Below are 15,489 nucleotides of genomic sequence, written 5' to 3' on the forward strand. Positions count from 1 at the left end.
TGTTAATCTATAAGCCGGCAGCAAGTATTGTCATCAATTAATATGAGCAATATTATTGACTGATTATGTTCTTAAATATTTTTAAAATCTAAATGCGTTTTTTACATAATTTAATATTTACTATAATAGTAAATGTATAGAAGCAAGGATCACACAACTTTAAATTATTCTATTGTACTATCGATAGAATTTGTGGTTAAATTAATATTTTAAAATTAAATTCTTCTCAATATATGCAGCTAATTATAAAATTTAAACTAAGCATAAAATATTAAATCTAATATTTAGCTGATTTTTAAAGAAGATTAGATCCTAGAAAAACTGTGAAATAATTAAATTAAATTTTATATATGACTCAGAGTTAGTCAATTTTAAAATATGCCAAATTTATAAACTCAAATATTATTACGGCATGATAAATAAAAATTGAAGTATTTCAAATGCTTAAGCCCGCAAGAAAGTTTTTCCCCTTCAATACAAAATAAAATCAATTGAAGAGGTAGCCAAAATACCCATAGTATCTCACTTGATAAACCCGAATAAAAGACAGCAGATTTGTTACTGATTTTGATATTAAGTTCATTGTTTTGTTTGAATATAATAATAAACTAGTGCAGAGTTAGTAGAGCCACCAGGCTGAGTACGCCCAGCGATAGTCCAAGCAGCTGCTGGGCGCCAGATTTGATTTCCAGCTGATAATTGTTGCAGGCGCCGCCTGGATAAGCGTTCTCCGGCAGACAGAGGCTGCAACTCAAGTCCTCCAGGCAGGTTTTTTGCTCACGCAGACTGAGGGCACAGCCACGTTGCAAATGAACTCCCACTGACTTGACATAGCAATAGGAATTGCGTGCAGTGGGCGCCGCACATTGAGTGGGTGTCAAATTGACGCTCGCCGCATTGCAATTGGCATTCTGTTTGGGCAAAGTGACGTATGAGTAATATTTGTTGTTAAGCAATTAATGTGGGCTAACCTCTGAGCCAATGCATTGCAGACACTGAAAGTCAGCGCGTCCTTTATTGTTGCAAAGTGCGCCGCTGCACTTTTGACATTCTCTGGAAGGTCCTGCGCACTTGGCTTGAGCTGCCAAGCTGAGCTCAAGGAAACAGCCACGCTCGCTGACCATAACTTGAAAGATTTAAGCTTTAGTTACATTTCATTAACAATTAGATCTACTCACATCCTTCATAGACAGTCACACATATGTCCAACAAATCATTGCAGCTCTTGCTTACATCTTGTCGCGTCGTACGCTGGCAATTGATGCCCTCACAGCTGTAGCAAACTCTGGGACTCGAAGCATTTACAGCTGCGTCTCTAAACTCAGCGGCTGTCAGGCTCAGACTGAGTAGAAGGATAATTGTTGTGGGCAGCAACATTTTCTATATACCTGCAACTTTGGTTTGCAGCAGTGAACTGAACACTTGTTGCCCCAACGAACAGTTACAATTCCATTTAGCTCAATAGACACTTGAGAGTTGAGACTATGCAGTTGTTTGTCCAAGTCTTAGATAGAGGTTACACTTGAGCGGCAATTTGTCAAGTGGCATTCAATACGCTTCCATTTAAGAGAGAACTAAACGAATTTTATATCAAAAATATTTATAGTCATTGTTGAATAATATAAAATGCTTACACTGTGCTACAGTCGCAGACAAAGTAAATTATGGGCTTAAATTTGTTGGAGTTTTTTTTTTTGTAATGAATTTTTTAATCTCAGCAACCTATCTTAGATTAATGATATTAGTGATCGATTAAATAAATGCATAATATATAAATTTCGATATTTTAACAAGGAATAAGAGAAATTACCTAACATATTTATATTTATTTATATATATATTTAAAATATATAATATAGCAATTATGCACTCCACGTTATCCATGAAATAATAATAATCCAATATTTTGAGAGATATTCCCTTGTCCTCGATGCGTCCTTTCACGTTATCTATTATTATTATTTTATTCAATTCAATTCAGTTTAAAGATCTCTGCAGCTTTAAAATAATTTGTTAATACTATTTATCAAATCACATACTCGACAGCCCACTGATAATTATATTTTACAGTTAATATTTTATTACTTTTGTATTCTTCAATATCTTAAGTAGCCATTAAGGCTTATCTCTATATATGCTGTGATTTTTCTATTCCCATGACTCAGTTAGTTATTTTTAATAAACATAACTAATATATACGCAATATTTTTGCAAATAAAGAAAATATATTGTTGTTATTGGCGATTGTAATAAACTTGCTTTATGTACTTTCTTTTTTTTTCAATAATTTAATATTAGCCATGGCCTATAGATTGGCTTTATGACATTCGTTAGCTACTGCTTATCAATTCAGTTTATACACATGTGTGAAAATTTATGACGAACTAAAATAAAATTGTAAAGCACCAATAGCTAAAAAAATATACAATAGCTTAAGGTTAGCGTATTTAACGACGCTCAAATGTGCTAATCATAATAGTTACATTGGCATGCGCAAAAACAAATTATCTTTAATTTTCAAGTGTGCAACAATTAATAGGAAATCCCATTATCTATTAAGTTATCAATCATGTGATATGATTCATTTCAAGAATGTTACAAGTTGTCAGTATGGAATGCAAGCAATTAATGCTCTATAAATGAAAAAGTTATACAACATTTCCCAACTGTACTTGGCTTTAAAAATGTTTTTTTTATCAAATTTAATGCGAAGGTCGCTTGCATAAATGTTCAGTTCCTTTTCAAATTAAAGCAGAAAACCGTAGTTATTTGCATATATTTAGCAGCAGATTTGCTTTACAACCCAGACGGACAAAAGTAAGCAGAGATTACGTTATGAAGAGAGAGAGAGAGAGAAACTGCAAAAGGACACACAAAATAATACAAACATAACAAAGAAATATGCAAAGCAGATGAATGGAGGATAAAGGCGCGCACACGGAAATGGAAACAATGCAAAAAGTAACGGAAAACACAGAAAGAAAAAAAAGACACACACACACAAAAACTGAAATCGTTATAAAAATTTTAACTTTATTTCAGCGACGGGCAGAACTTTCGGATATGTCGAGGAGGCGGTAAATGCTAAAGACAATGACATAATGAAACTGAGAGTTGCAAGCTGTGGGGGCTGCAACAAATACAAAACAAATCCACTTAAAAACCCATAAAAAAAATATTACAAAGCTCACTACAAAAAAAAAACACACACACAAAAGTTGAAGTGAGCTTTCTGAAAATCGGAAGCGTAGCTTAATGAAATTATGTATATGGAAATGAAATGAGCAGCAGCTGTAAATGTAACTGGTTAGTTGGAACAGGAAATAAAGGATTTGGACTGTAGTAAAAAGATTTGAAACTTAAAAAAAGTTTGGTTAGCTTTATTTAGAGGCAGACTAAAATAAAGAAAGAAATAGTAATAATCATAAGTAAATATATAATAAAATAAATTATTTCGGACTTTCAAACTAACAGACTGAAATGATTAAAGCTTAGCCAATCATATTAATTTGAATTCAAAATTTTAGAATTCAGCCAGAGCTTAAAAAAATGCAGAGAAAAATTCAGAGGAAACCTATCAGTCTTTTAATGTTGCAAATATTTCAGCTGACTAGCAAACCGAAATAAACAGAAATTAATATCTGGAAGCTAAGTTAATTGTATAAAATTTAATGAAACAATTTAGTAAATTTTAATAAATTAATATCTTTTTTAGTAATCTTTCAGTACTTAAATAACTGAGGATATTCTTATTGGTTAAAATAATATTATGAAATGTAGAATTCAGTTTAAGGATTAATATTTTTTTGAATTTAGAGACAAGCTCTGAAACTTTAATTTCTCTTTTTCAAGTCACAAAGATTATCCGGGTAATATTATTCTAATATAATAATATTAATTTTCTATTAATTTTAAATATTACGAATACATAGCGTTTTAATTATTGGTTAGCTGGATAATTTAATTTTGGTAGCATTAGATAATTTACAAGCTTTGAATTTTGACTAACAAATAAGAAAAATATTTTCTATTACAAATACTTGTAAATTATCTAAGTAAGTTAAGTAGTATTTCCACTATATAATTGAAAGCGTATTCAATCGTCGCTTCTAAGTCTTTATTTGTTAAGAAATAAATTTTGAAGTGGCAAACATACATAGACACATGTAATGATGACATTGACATATAGCTTTTCATTATCATCTTATCACTCGGACTCTTGCTTGATAATTTACAGTCTCGATGCGCTCCACACGTCATGAAATGGATTCGAGTTTGAAGTAGGCCTATCTAATAATTGTCATTTGCTATTTAGATTAGTAATATATGAAACAGTTTGTCTTTGGCCTGCAAATATTTATGCCAGTCTTTAAATAGATTTTTGGCTTTTCGTATTTCACGTCAGTCAATTTTGTTGTTGCATTCAATTTATTGCTGATTGCATATTTTTGGGCAATTTCTTGTGTACGGAGGCGGTGGCGCCACTTAACGAAAAATAGTGTGCGGCGCATAAACTACAGTTTGATTGATTGATGGCATGTGAGCGCAATAATTCGCATTGCGTATACTCCCCGTTGTTTCAACTATTTATGCGTATGCGTTGCGCCTTGCTACGCATTCTCTCATTTCCTTTCGACCCACAATTTTGTGGCCTGCGGTCGCTCACATAACTACATATGTCTGTCTGTCTGTCTCTACCTTGACTGCTTTAGCTAACTATCTAACCCATTTGCTATCTCGCTCTAATTGTGTTTATTGTGCGTTTGAGATTTGAACGTGTATTTGGCGCTTTGGCGCCGCGGTGTTGATTGAAAATGGCTCAAGTAATCGACAGTTGATTGGCTCATTGATTGTTGTTGTTGTTGTCAATGGGCGCGGATTAGTTTTGGGCTGTTTGTGCTAGAGCCTAGAGCGTTGTAAATCTTGTTATGACATTGCGATTACGTTGACGAGATTGTGACCTTCTACTCAAAGCTCAACTAGTATTAAAATTTAAGGCGCTTTCGACACGCCTTCCAATCAAATGCTTATTCAAAATTCATACTACATAGAATAATGCTTAGTCAATTAATTAAATAATTAAATATCAAATAATTAAAAATGTTCTTTTTAGATATTAATTTTTTGAGTTGATAACATAGTTAACTTTTTACAAAATAATTTTTTTTTACCATCAGATAGAAGAAAAAATTTGATGCAACCAATAGCAGGTTAAGAAAATTCGAATAAATTAAAAGTGGAACTTAATTTAAAGGCAATCCACAGTGTTTTATATTTTTAAATTTTTAATTACTAATTTCATAGAGTTAAACATAAAGAACAAATTATACTTAAATTAAATCACATTTCTTTAAATATTAGGTATTGCTTAAAAGTTAAGCATGATTAAAATCTATTAAATTATATTTTATTGTTTGTCTCTTTATTGAATTATGATATCATTAGAAGTTATGTATTCATTAATTCATTCCATTTTGCTGTTAATTTCCAAAAAATTTCCTCTGTCTAAATCTAAATTTAAAATACTTAAAATAATTCAAGCTTTTGCTATATTGCATAGCACTTAATGTGAATTTCTTAAACAGCTTACAACACATATTTTAATTTTCATAATTACTCAAATTCTTCTATTCATGCATTCTTCTATTCTATTTTACATGCAGTCAAGTTATTTATATATTTATTTTTTAATCCCATGCCTCATATACTCAGCATTTGAATAGGGCATTGAAAAATTAGCCACTTTGAAATGGCTTTCGCTTTGCCTGCTGACTCGCATACACTTGCAACACACTTCTTGCGAATTTTCTATGTCAGCAGCGTTGCGTCTGCAGTTGAACCCTGACCCAAATGCGTTGCCCCCACCCAGCAGTGGGTGCACCCCCCAGTCACAGACTCTTTTGCAGAGAAATGAGCTGCTGTTGGTATCAGTGTTGCCAGCTTAGATTATTTCTAGCATATTTTTAAATTAAATAGCTAACAGCTTGGAATTCTAGCATATTTATAAATGTATTGAAATATTTTATTAGCACAGCTTCTTTTCTTAGATTTGTATACTTTCCTTATATGAAGGAGGTATCAAATCAAATAAAAATAGCTAGCAAAACGTTAAAAATTAGGTACAATTTAGTACTATTCCATATACTTGGCTTGAAAGTTGCAAGATTAAGTATTCGCTAGATTTCTTTTTACTCAGAATTTAGCTTATGTAGTGGCTCAACAGCTGGCAACACTACTGGTGGCATTGCCTGGCTGGTTGGCTGTTTGGCTGGTTAGCTGACTCTGGCTGTGGCTACAAACATTTTTGCGGATGGACGCAACCACGAGCACCACTTTGTTTCGAACGGAAGCGCAAGCCGTCGAGAGGGGAAGCACAGTGGTTGAGTGGGTGGTGGGTGGGTGGCTTGCGTTAAGTTTTCTTTCTGTGTATGTGTGTAACGCAAATAAAAGCCAAGAAATGTAAAATGCCGCAAAATGGCGCAAAAGAAAATCCACTTCTGCAAGCAAAAGTTATTTCAGCGCTAGCTTTGTTGTTGCTGCCTTTTACCTTTAGCCAAAATCCAACCATTAGCTGACCTGAAAAAAAAGCGCTGAAGAGAAGCCCAGACCGACATCAGTGAAGTGCTGCTCACTTTTAGTGGCTCCCATATTTAACATAAACAAATATAAACAAACTACTTCAAGTGTATAACAATTTGCAAGCAAGCGAGTCGCACATGTGTGTGTGTGTGTGTGTCAAGTGCACATATGTGCGTGCGTGTGTGTGTGTATTTTCTTTACTTTGCTGTTGCCAGCTTGACAGGTTGAGACTAAGGCAGCTGTCAGCTGTTAAACGTGTCTAAATAAGTAAATATAAAAAGAGTTGAAAAGCGCCCACGGACTCTTAATATCAAATAAAATATAAACAAGCTTAAGCTTGTCATTACACTAAGTATAAGTAGTCATACTTATGTTAGTCGCATGGATTTACTATAGTAAATAGTCAGTAGTTGAATAAATAAATATAAATAAAATATACAACTGAAAATAAAGTTTATTTTGTATAGGTTTATAGGTCAAATTAGCTCTTTTATAATAAATATAACCTAATTACTACTATACTACCTTTATTATAATGCATAATTTATTGTTGGCATTTGTAAGTTTATGGACTTGATCTTCATTGAATAAATAATTCTACAAATTTACAATTATGTTATTTCTTAAAAAAAATATTTTAATTTATTATATTAAAATTAATCTTGATGATTAAAATAAAAGATAAAGATTTATAGGATCTTCTCGTTTTTTAAAATTTTATTTTTGACTAAAAAATAAAATTTTATAAAAAATCTAACTAAAAAATTTTTACTAAAAGTAACGTTCAACCATTCATTCCAGAACAAGTTCCCAGTATAATAATAATGAATAATTTTACTATATTTATAAATATTTTTTCGTTACTTTGATTTGTAAAAAGACTTAAAACAAATTATGACTGACTTAATATTTAATCGCTATAATCTGTGGGCTAAACAAAAACAATAATCATTATTTTTAACATATTATGTTCAACATATTTGCTTGATTTGCAAACTTAATTAGAATTTTGTAATAATTTAAATTATTTAAATATTTAATTCAAACTACGCTTAATGCTTAATACTGCCCCATTAATATTTAATGCACATTATTAAAAATAACTGTTAGACCACACGTAAATCCATCAAAGCTGTCATTAGACAGTCAAAAAAAATTTTTCAATAATAAATTGCGCGCCGTCAAACACAAAATGTGAGACTTATTTCCCTTATCTAACGACAAATTTTCAATCGACGTTTTGCATATTAAACAAGCCACAACAGCAGCAGCAATTAGATATTTAAAAAGTAGCTTCAAACACAAATTATGCATTAGGCGCTGACCATAATCGTTGTGTTTGACTCTGGGCAAGGCGATTAAACGTTTATCGATTGACATTGTTGGTGGTCCGTCCGGCTGCCAACATAATTAACGGCAAACGTCTGCGACTGGCGGCAAAAGTCTCACGGCTCTGACATGAAGCTATGCGCTGGATAATAATAATAATGAAAATGATGATGATGATGATGATGACAATGTTGACGACCACGCCTACCCCCACCCACGCCACTGTCTTGACTTTTGTAATTTCCACGCATAATTACACAAATATGCGAGAGGAGCAGCTATGCAAATGAGATGGGGACACGCTTCCTGCTTCTTGCGACTGGCCTTGGGGTCATTATCATTGCTGGTTATTTATATGTTTGGATGATTACGCGCAATTAATGCACCAATGCAAGTTATGCAATATTGAATACTAATAATGCAGGCAGTGGATTCGACAAGTCAGCAGAAAAAGGAAAATTCAAAAGGAAAATGCAGTTGCCTGATCTGCTGCGTTGTCATTGACAGCAGACACTGTGGGCCATATCTCATTGTCATAACGTACAGTGCTGACAGTAAATAATCCATCAATAATTGCTACGAGTTTTTCCGGTTGCTGTTCTTTTTCTCCTTCAGGCTCGCAGCCCAGCCCAAGCTTCATGTCCATTCTGTTGACATTAATCATGACAATTTTGATGGTGGCTACGCTCGAAAATTGGCCACCCAAGGGTCTGTGCACCATAACTGGAATATCACTTATCAGGCTAGACTTGTCTACTCTCCTGTCACTTGTCTCTGGCATTGCCAAAGAGTCTTGAGTGCAGCTCGACTGGACCTCAAATGGAATTGCTGTAAATGATGATCTCAAGCTCAAGCTTCAGCTAGCGGGGCTTAGTTGGCTCGCCAATTTATTTGTCACAATAAATGGTATAAGCCATCAGTTATGATGAATGAACAGCTCATAAGCGAACGAAACTAGTTTACTATTTATTCCAGGCACGGCAATCATTAATCCCAGACAACGCAATTATTAAAAGCAATATTTTAAAATCCACTCTTTGGGAATTTCTTAATTGAAAAATAAATAAGAGTAAGAAAAACGCTAGTTGAAAAACTATTTCTATTTATTTCTATTTATTTAGCTCAATAATTGTTTAAGAACAAATTTTTACTTTTATTATTTATTTAATGTCAACTATGAACAGTTCTAGATAAAAGAAAATCATTGATGATCTTGAGTTTTAATTAAATTAAATTAAAAATTACTTCTTCTATACTTTTAAATATTTTTATAATTTAAAAAAAAAGTAAAATATAAAATTAATTAATACATATACAAGATTCATTCATCCTTTTGCTTGTGAAGTTTGATTAAAACTTTTTTTTATTTTGTTTTAATTCTCTGTCAATTCAGATTTATTTTGCTTTAATCCTCTTGTATGTGATATTCATGGCTTTGTTCTTTACTTGAAAAATACAAAATAATTATCATTTTGAGTCGTATATTTTTTCATATTTATTTAAAACCAGATTTTCATAATAATAATTAAAAGATGCGCAAGACTTTAATTTAGTTGAGTTATGGGCACCGTTAATAAACTAATAAACTAATAAGTTCATAAAATAAAAAGCAACAAGATTATAAGACAAACAGTCATGCAACCACATCCAGCTATATATATTATCACGAGTCTTTTTCCAAATTTATTTCAATAAAAATTTTAAAGTTGGCACAATCAACGGCTAAAATGTACCCTTACGTTGTATTTCTAAGAAAATAATAAAATAAAGATACAAATTTATTAATAATAAAACAAAAAATTTATTTGTGCGTCGGCCGGGAATCGAACCCGGATCAACTGCTTGGAAGGCAACTATGCTGACCATTACACCACCGACGCCCCTTGACTCAAGTGAACCAAACTACAAAATTTGAATAATACGACTTGTCAAATGAAAATTATTTAAGCAACAACTGAAGCCTAACTAATTTTATTAACTGTTGCAGTTTGTGTTTCGCCATGTTGCAATTTGAATGGCAACTCAGTCAAATATTTTTTATTAGATAAACACAAAACCAGAAACGGGCTTTAAATTTATAGTTAGCTGCAGGCAGTGGAAAGAAAAAAACAAGCAAAAGTAATTTATGTTGATTGCTTGTGCGAATATTTGCGTTTGAGAGTAATTCGTTAAGTTTGTTTGCCCACTGAGTAGTTAACTTGGCTCAGTCAGACGCTTGTAGGTGTTGCAGCTCAGGTGTCAAAGGTCAAACGCTGCAGCTGTCTGCAGCTAAAATGCCATAAGCTTCCACACTGCATCTTTATAATGTGCAACCTGAGAGTGTGTGAGTGTTTGTGTGAGTGTGTGTGTTGCTTATTAAAAAACTTTGCCGACTGTCAGTTATCAGCAGCAGCAGCATTAAGTTCGAATCGTCAGTGCCAGACAGAGAGACAAGCTTAGTACTTTTTTAATTATCAAGTAATATTTGAATGTGTGTGTGTGTTTGTGTGTGTGTGGGTGGCATTGCCTTCATATGCAAATAGTAGTTGAAACTATTTGCTGCTGCTCTGGCTGAATATTTTTATTAATATGTTAGTTGCGCTTGTTTGTGTAAATAATTTTAATTAAAAAATTGTTGGAAAAATAATTTTTCCACACACACACACACGCATTTTGCATTTGAGCTCATAAATTTCTAAAGCAAGCAAAAAGCTAAATATAATTTAAAAGCTATGCAAAAATATTTAATGTCAGTTACTTTTAATACTCCGCAAATTTAATAAATTTCAAGGCCAATAAGCAATTAATTAAAGTCATATTTTTAAATATTTTAACGAAATTATTTTGAGTTTTTATTATATTATATTAGTGTATATTTTTTAATCACTTTATAAATTAGTGGAGTATTTATAACTTTAATAAAGCAATATAATTATTTCCAAAAAATGTTGTTCAAGTTTTTTTTATTTTATGGCATTTTTTTTTTATTGAGTAACTCTGCAAATTATAAATTTAAATGCTATTTGAAAAAATGTTCGAATTTTAATTTTTTTCTTGCATATAATTTATTATGCTGTGAAGCTATTAGTGAGAGTATTTAAAATACAGTTATACATGAAAACTTTTATATCTGCGCTTTAGCCTTGGAGTTGACCACGGGTGGGGGGGTCTTTGGTCTTTGGCCATAAAAATTTCCACACACATTTTGCTGCTGCTCGCTCTCTTATTGTCCAGCTCTCGATGGTGGCTCTGGTGTCCGCTGTGCGTGTGCGGAAATTAAAGGCATCAAGTTAAACGCTCGGGCGACAATCTACTCCGCTTCCAACTCATAATTGCCTTGCGGTGCTTTGGCTAATAGAATTAGAATTGCGCTCTTGGCCATGCGCACAACTTTCAGCAAATTTGTAGCTCTTGCAACCGATGCTGCTGCTGTTGCAGCTGCACGTTGCAGCAGCAGCAGCATTTGCTAGAAGTTGCATGCCGACTGCTTCTCGTGCCGCTTAATTAATTGGCAGGCTATAGGAAGAGAACAAGAAATGTTTGCTATGTGGCCAAGGCTTGTTCGAGTCGCGAATGAGACTCGCTGACTGGTGTCGCCGGCAGTGTCACCAAAGGTTGATTGGGATCAAGGTGGGAACAAAGTTGTCGCTTGTTTGTTGCGCCGACAGCGCCAACGAGCCATGAATTGTCCACTTTATGGGACTACAGTGGGTGACTTAACTTCTTGGCCCCTACACAAGATGTTCTCCCAAAAAAAAAAAACAACAAGCGTTTCTTTTGTTGCTGCCTCTGTCGCTCAAAGCGATAAGCGTGTTGCAAGAATCAACTAAATTGGGCATTCGTTGCGCGTTGGCTGAGCCCAAAATAAATAAATAAAGTCAAACAACCATTGAGTGGAGCTTAAGTTAATAATAAGTATTGAGTAAGCTTTATATTTAAAATAAATCGTAGGACGTAAAGTCAAGTTGGGTCTTGTTTAAATTTTACACAATTAGCTTTCTAAAGAAATACTTAGAAGACAAACTAAATTAATAAATTAATTAGGACTTTAGCTGGGCCAAGGCTCTTCAGCTAATTATTTCTATTATGAACTCAACAATTTTTTGTATATTTTTTTATACTTTTCTTAACAGGTGTAAAAGCCGCTTTGTATTCCCTTCAATTAAAGAGAATATAATTTAATAATATTTTATATATAAAATAGAGTATAGAATATAATCATTACATACATTTACGAAAAAGGCGAGTTCCGTTTAATATATAAAATAAATATACAAGATTTTATTAAGTGCGATTTAATTTAAGAATTTTCGGGATTGAAAAATTCCATCGTTTCGGATTTTGCTAATGCTCAATATTGTTATTGAAAATCTTACTAAATTTAATCCATACGAACTGTCCTATGGGATAAACAATGCCTAAAATATTCAATTATTCCTTTTTTTTTATTTTTTTTTTTTTGTTAAATGATTGTATGCTATTTTTTATTCTAATCTAATACTTTATTTTAAATAATTTATATACTGTTGACTAAAACTCGTTGCGAATTTCATATTTTTTCATTATTTATAATTCATGTAAGTCGGTAAGGGATAAATTTCTTTAGGATGGGCATGTGATGAATATTGTTTATTAAGGTTTTATAAAAATTATTGAAATTTGATCTATAAATTCAAATAACTATCATATCATATTTAAAAGAGCGACATTTAAAAATAAGGAACTGAGTGAATATCGCCTATTGTGTATATCGTAGTCGATTGCTATAGCTTAATAGAAAGCAAGCTCCTTATTAATCTAATCGAAGCTGTGAAAACTGCATAGAGTGCAATTGGAGTCAAACTAATTGATTCTCTCTCTTTCACTCTCATGCATTTTGTTTTCATTAATGCATTGCATAACTCAACATATTTTCAAGTCTTACCTTTCACAACTTAAGTGCACACCTATTGATCTTCTCCACCCATTTCAATTAAGATTATGCACGCCAGGCGGTCGGTCGGTCAGCCCGCTCGGCTCTAAAAATACCAAAGACAAAGTCTGCAGCTCAAGTGCGGCGAAGAGTCTAACGGTTCACAGCTGTAGAATTACATATTACAAGCAAATGCAATTACCAGGTGTGTGTTCGCCAGGTAGCTTGAACGCTTCGTTAGCCCAAAAAATCACGACAATTAAACGGCGCTGGCGGAAATTTGTGGAAAAGCCTAAATAACGTAAAAATTTTGCGCATGACAACGAAAATTAAATTGCATGAAATTGGAAAATTATTGCGACGCACACACCATCGAAGCTCGCGAGGTAACTGTGCAATTTGGTTAACCATTTAAGCCAAATTAAGGCGTCGTTGCAACCACCCCCCACCACACCCCTCCAACTCATGCATGATGTGGTGGTGGCTGCTGCTGCTGTTGACGCCGGTCACATGCAATCAAGGCCTGCAATTTTCTTAACCAGTTTCCTTTGCGCCTATTAGCCAGTTGACAGTTCGTGTGCGTAACGCGGCCTCGCGCGCTCCATCCGCTGCAATTTTTCTAATGATGACACGACCAGACTCCAGACCCAATGCCAGACCGAGCAGCAGCAGCTTCAGCTCGTTCCGACTATTTACTTTTTTTCTTATACACTTTGATATTTTATATTAAATATGGAAAGGGGTATAATGAAGTTGTGGAAATGTATGTAACAGGCAGAAGGAGGCGTGGCAGACCCAACAAATTTATATATTCGTGATCAGCAAGACATGTCCGTCCGTCTGTCCGTCTGTATGAGCAACAAGAACTAAGAGATCTTTAGAGCTAAAGCAACCAAATTTGGTTCTCCTGTTTCAAAAGCAATTCGCTTATACTTTTGAACAATTTTTTTCCTCCCCCCTCACTTTATATAATAAATAACGATCTACGCCCAGAAAAACATAAGAAAAATGTTTTGTTTGTTTGGCATGTTTTTGACCGATACCCCAAAAATTTAGGATATATAACATAGGAATTATTCACATTTTATTTTTGTCAAAGTGTATATAAAAGTTGCTTGCGTCTAACTTTAATGCTGCCACTTGTCTTTGCTTTCTGTTTTTTGTATTTTTTTTTGTTGAGTTGCAACCAAGTTTGGTTTGGCATTGGCAATCAGTTGGCAGTTTGTTTGGCTTAATCGTCTGCGTAATTGATATGCGTGTGTATCAGAAGTGGGGGGAGGTAGAAGCTTTTCCTTTTTAATTAAAGTGCACAGCTCGTTGAATTTCCTTAAGCCGGCAATTTAACAGAGACATTATTACGGGCCGACTGAAGCAGCTGCTGCAACTCAAAATGCTAAATGCAAGTGGAAATGACATGGCGAAGATTGAAATTGATGTGGAGATTGATATGCGTGTGGTCTGAAAGCAAAAACCTGCTAAACAAGAATTGATCGCCACTTGATCTAGTTAACTCGCAGATGTTTATCTAGTAAATGTTATTAGCTACGCTATCAATCGAGTTGGTCGATTATTTATGTTTAAAAATGTGTAATAAAAAAGCTTTTACATAGATTTGGGTTAAATAACACGAATTTCATACGAAACGATGTTAGAATATGCAAAATTTTGAATTTTCTTAACCCAAGCATGAAATATTTTAATAATGAATATTACTAAATTTAATTCCAATTGTACTTGAAAAAATTCAAATATATTTTTTTATAATTTCATTAATATTTAGCGTAGTTGGAATAATAATATTTATATTTTTTTATTTAATATTAATTTATTTTATGTCTAATATAAACAGCCGATAGTAAAAGTAAAAGAATCACAAAAATTAATTAAAATTAGTATTTCAATTATATTTTATGAATATGATTATTATATTATTTTATTAGAGAAATACAATACATAATTGTTCCTTTGTTTTCAAATTAAATAAGATAAGAATTTAAATTATTTTTTATATTATATTATTATTTCTTACAGAAGTACAAACTTGATTTCTTTCCTTTGCTGTCTTCTGTGTATTTATGGCTAAAATTACAATTAGTACTGGCCATGTGTGTAGTTGGCTTTGGCGCTACTAACCGACTAATATGTTGGACCCAGCAAATGACTCAAGGCTTCTCTTTTGGGGCTCAGGCTGGCCAAAACGGCAAAGACAAATATTGAGCCGCAATCACTCGGCTGTGAAGATGCCGCAGAGCAAACACAAACAGCAGCAACAAAAGGGGCAACAGTGGCAACAAATATCTTCTCATATAGAATAAGAGCACAATACTACAGTATGCGCTATAAATATGCCACCCAGCCCACTCAGCTGGACAGCAGCAAACAAATAAGCAAAACGTGCTGGGGCAGCAGCTGTGTGTGAATGAGTCGGGGCGGAGGGCGTGGCACGCATTGAAATGCCAAAAACGTAAAATGCAGTGTTTCATTTTTGCTCTTTTTGAGGGGCGTGGCAGAGGCGAAAGCAAATATTGGTTTAAACTGCCCCAAAGGGCGTGGCAGTCGGCCAACCTTCTTCTTCGCTTTATTTTAGCATTTTGTATTTTGGTTGCTTTTATGGTCAAGCGACTTGAATTAAATTAAATACTTGATCTCACACACACACAGAGTGAGGCATAAATAACTTAACTTGACCC

The 15,489-nt window shown here is 33.4% G+C and overlaps 1 protein-coding gene and 1 non-coding gene across 2 annotated transcripts; both read right to left on the reverse strand.

Moving 5' to 3' along the window:
- Positions 1 to 562: 562 nt before the first annotated feature.
- Positions 563 to 1,423, reverse strand: LOC108595016. The gene is made up of 3 exons (XM_017980151.1): positions 1,179 to 1,423; positions 972 to 1,126; positions 563 to 911 (listed from the first exon to the last, which is right to left on the reverse strand). The coding sequence occupies exons 1-3, from the start codon at positions 1,375 to 1,377 to the stop codon at positions 609 to 611; spliced, it is 657 nt and encodes a 218-aa protein (XP_017835640.1). The 5' UTR covers positions 1,378 to 1,423; the 3' UTR covers positions 563 to 608.
- An 8,293-nt stretch (positions 1,424 to 9,716) lies between these two features.
- On the reverse strand, positions 9,717 to 9,788 carry Trnag-ucc. Its single transcript has one exon. It is a non-coding gene; the product is annotated as a tRNA-Gly (tRNA).
- Between the last annotated feature and the right edge of the window lie 5,701 nt (positions 9,789 to 15,489).

The sequence above is a fragment of the Drosophila busckii genome, chromosome 2R (assembly GCF_011750605.1).
Source record: "Drosophila busckii strain San Diego stock center, stock number 13000-0081.31 chromosome 2R, ASM1175060v1, whole genome shotgun sequence".
Lineage (NCBI taxonomy): Eukaryota > Metazoa > Arthropoda > Insecta > Diptera > Drosophilidae > Drosophila > Drosophila busckii.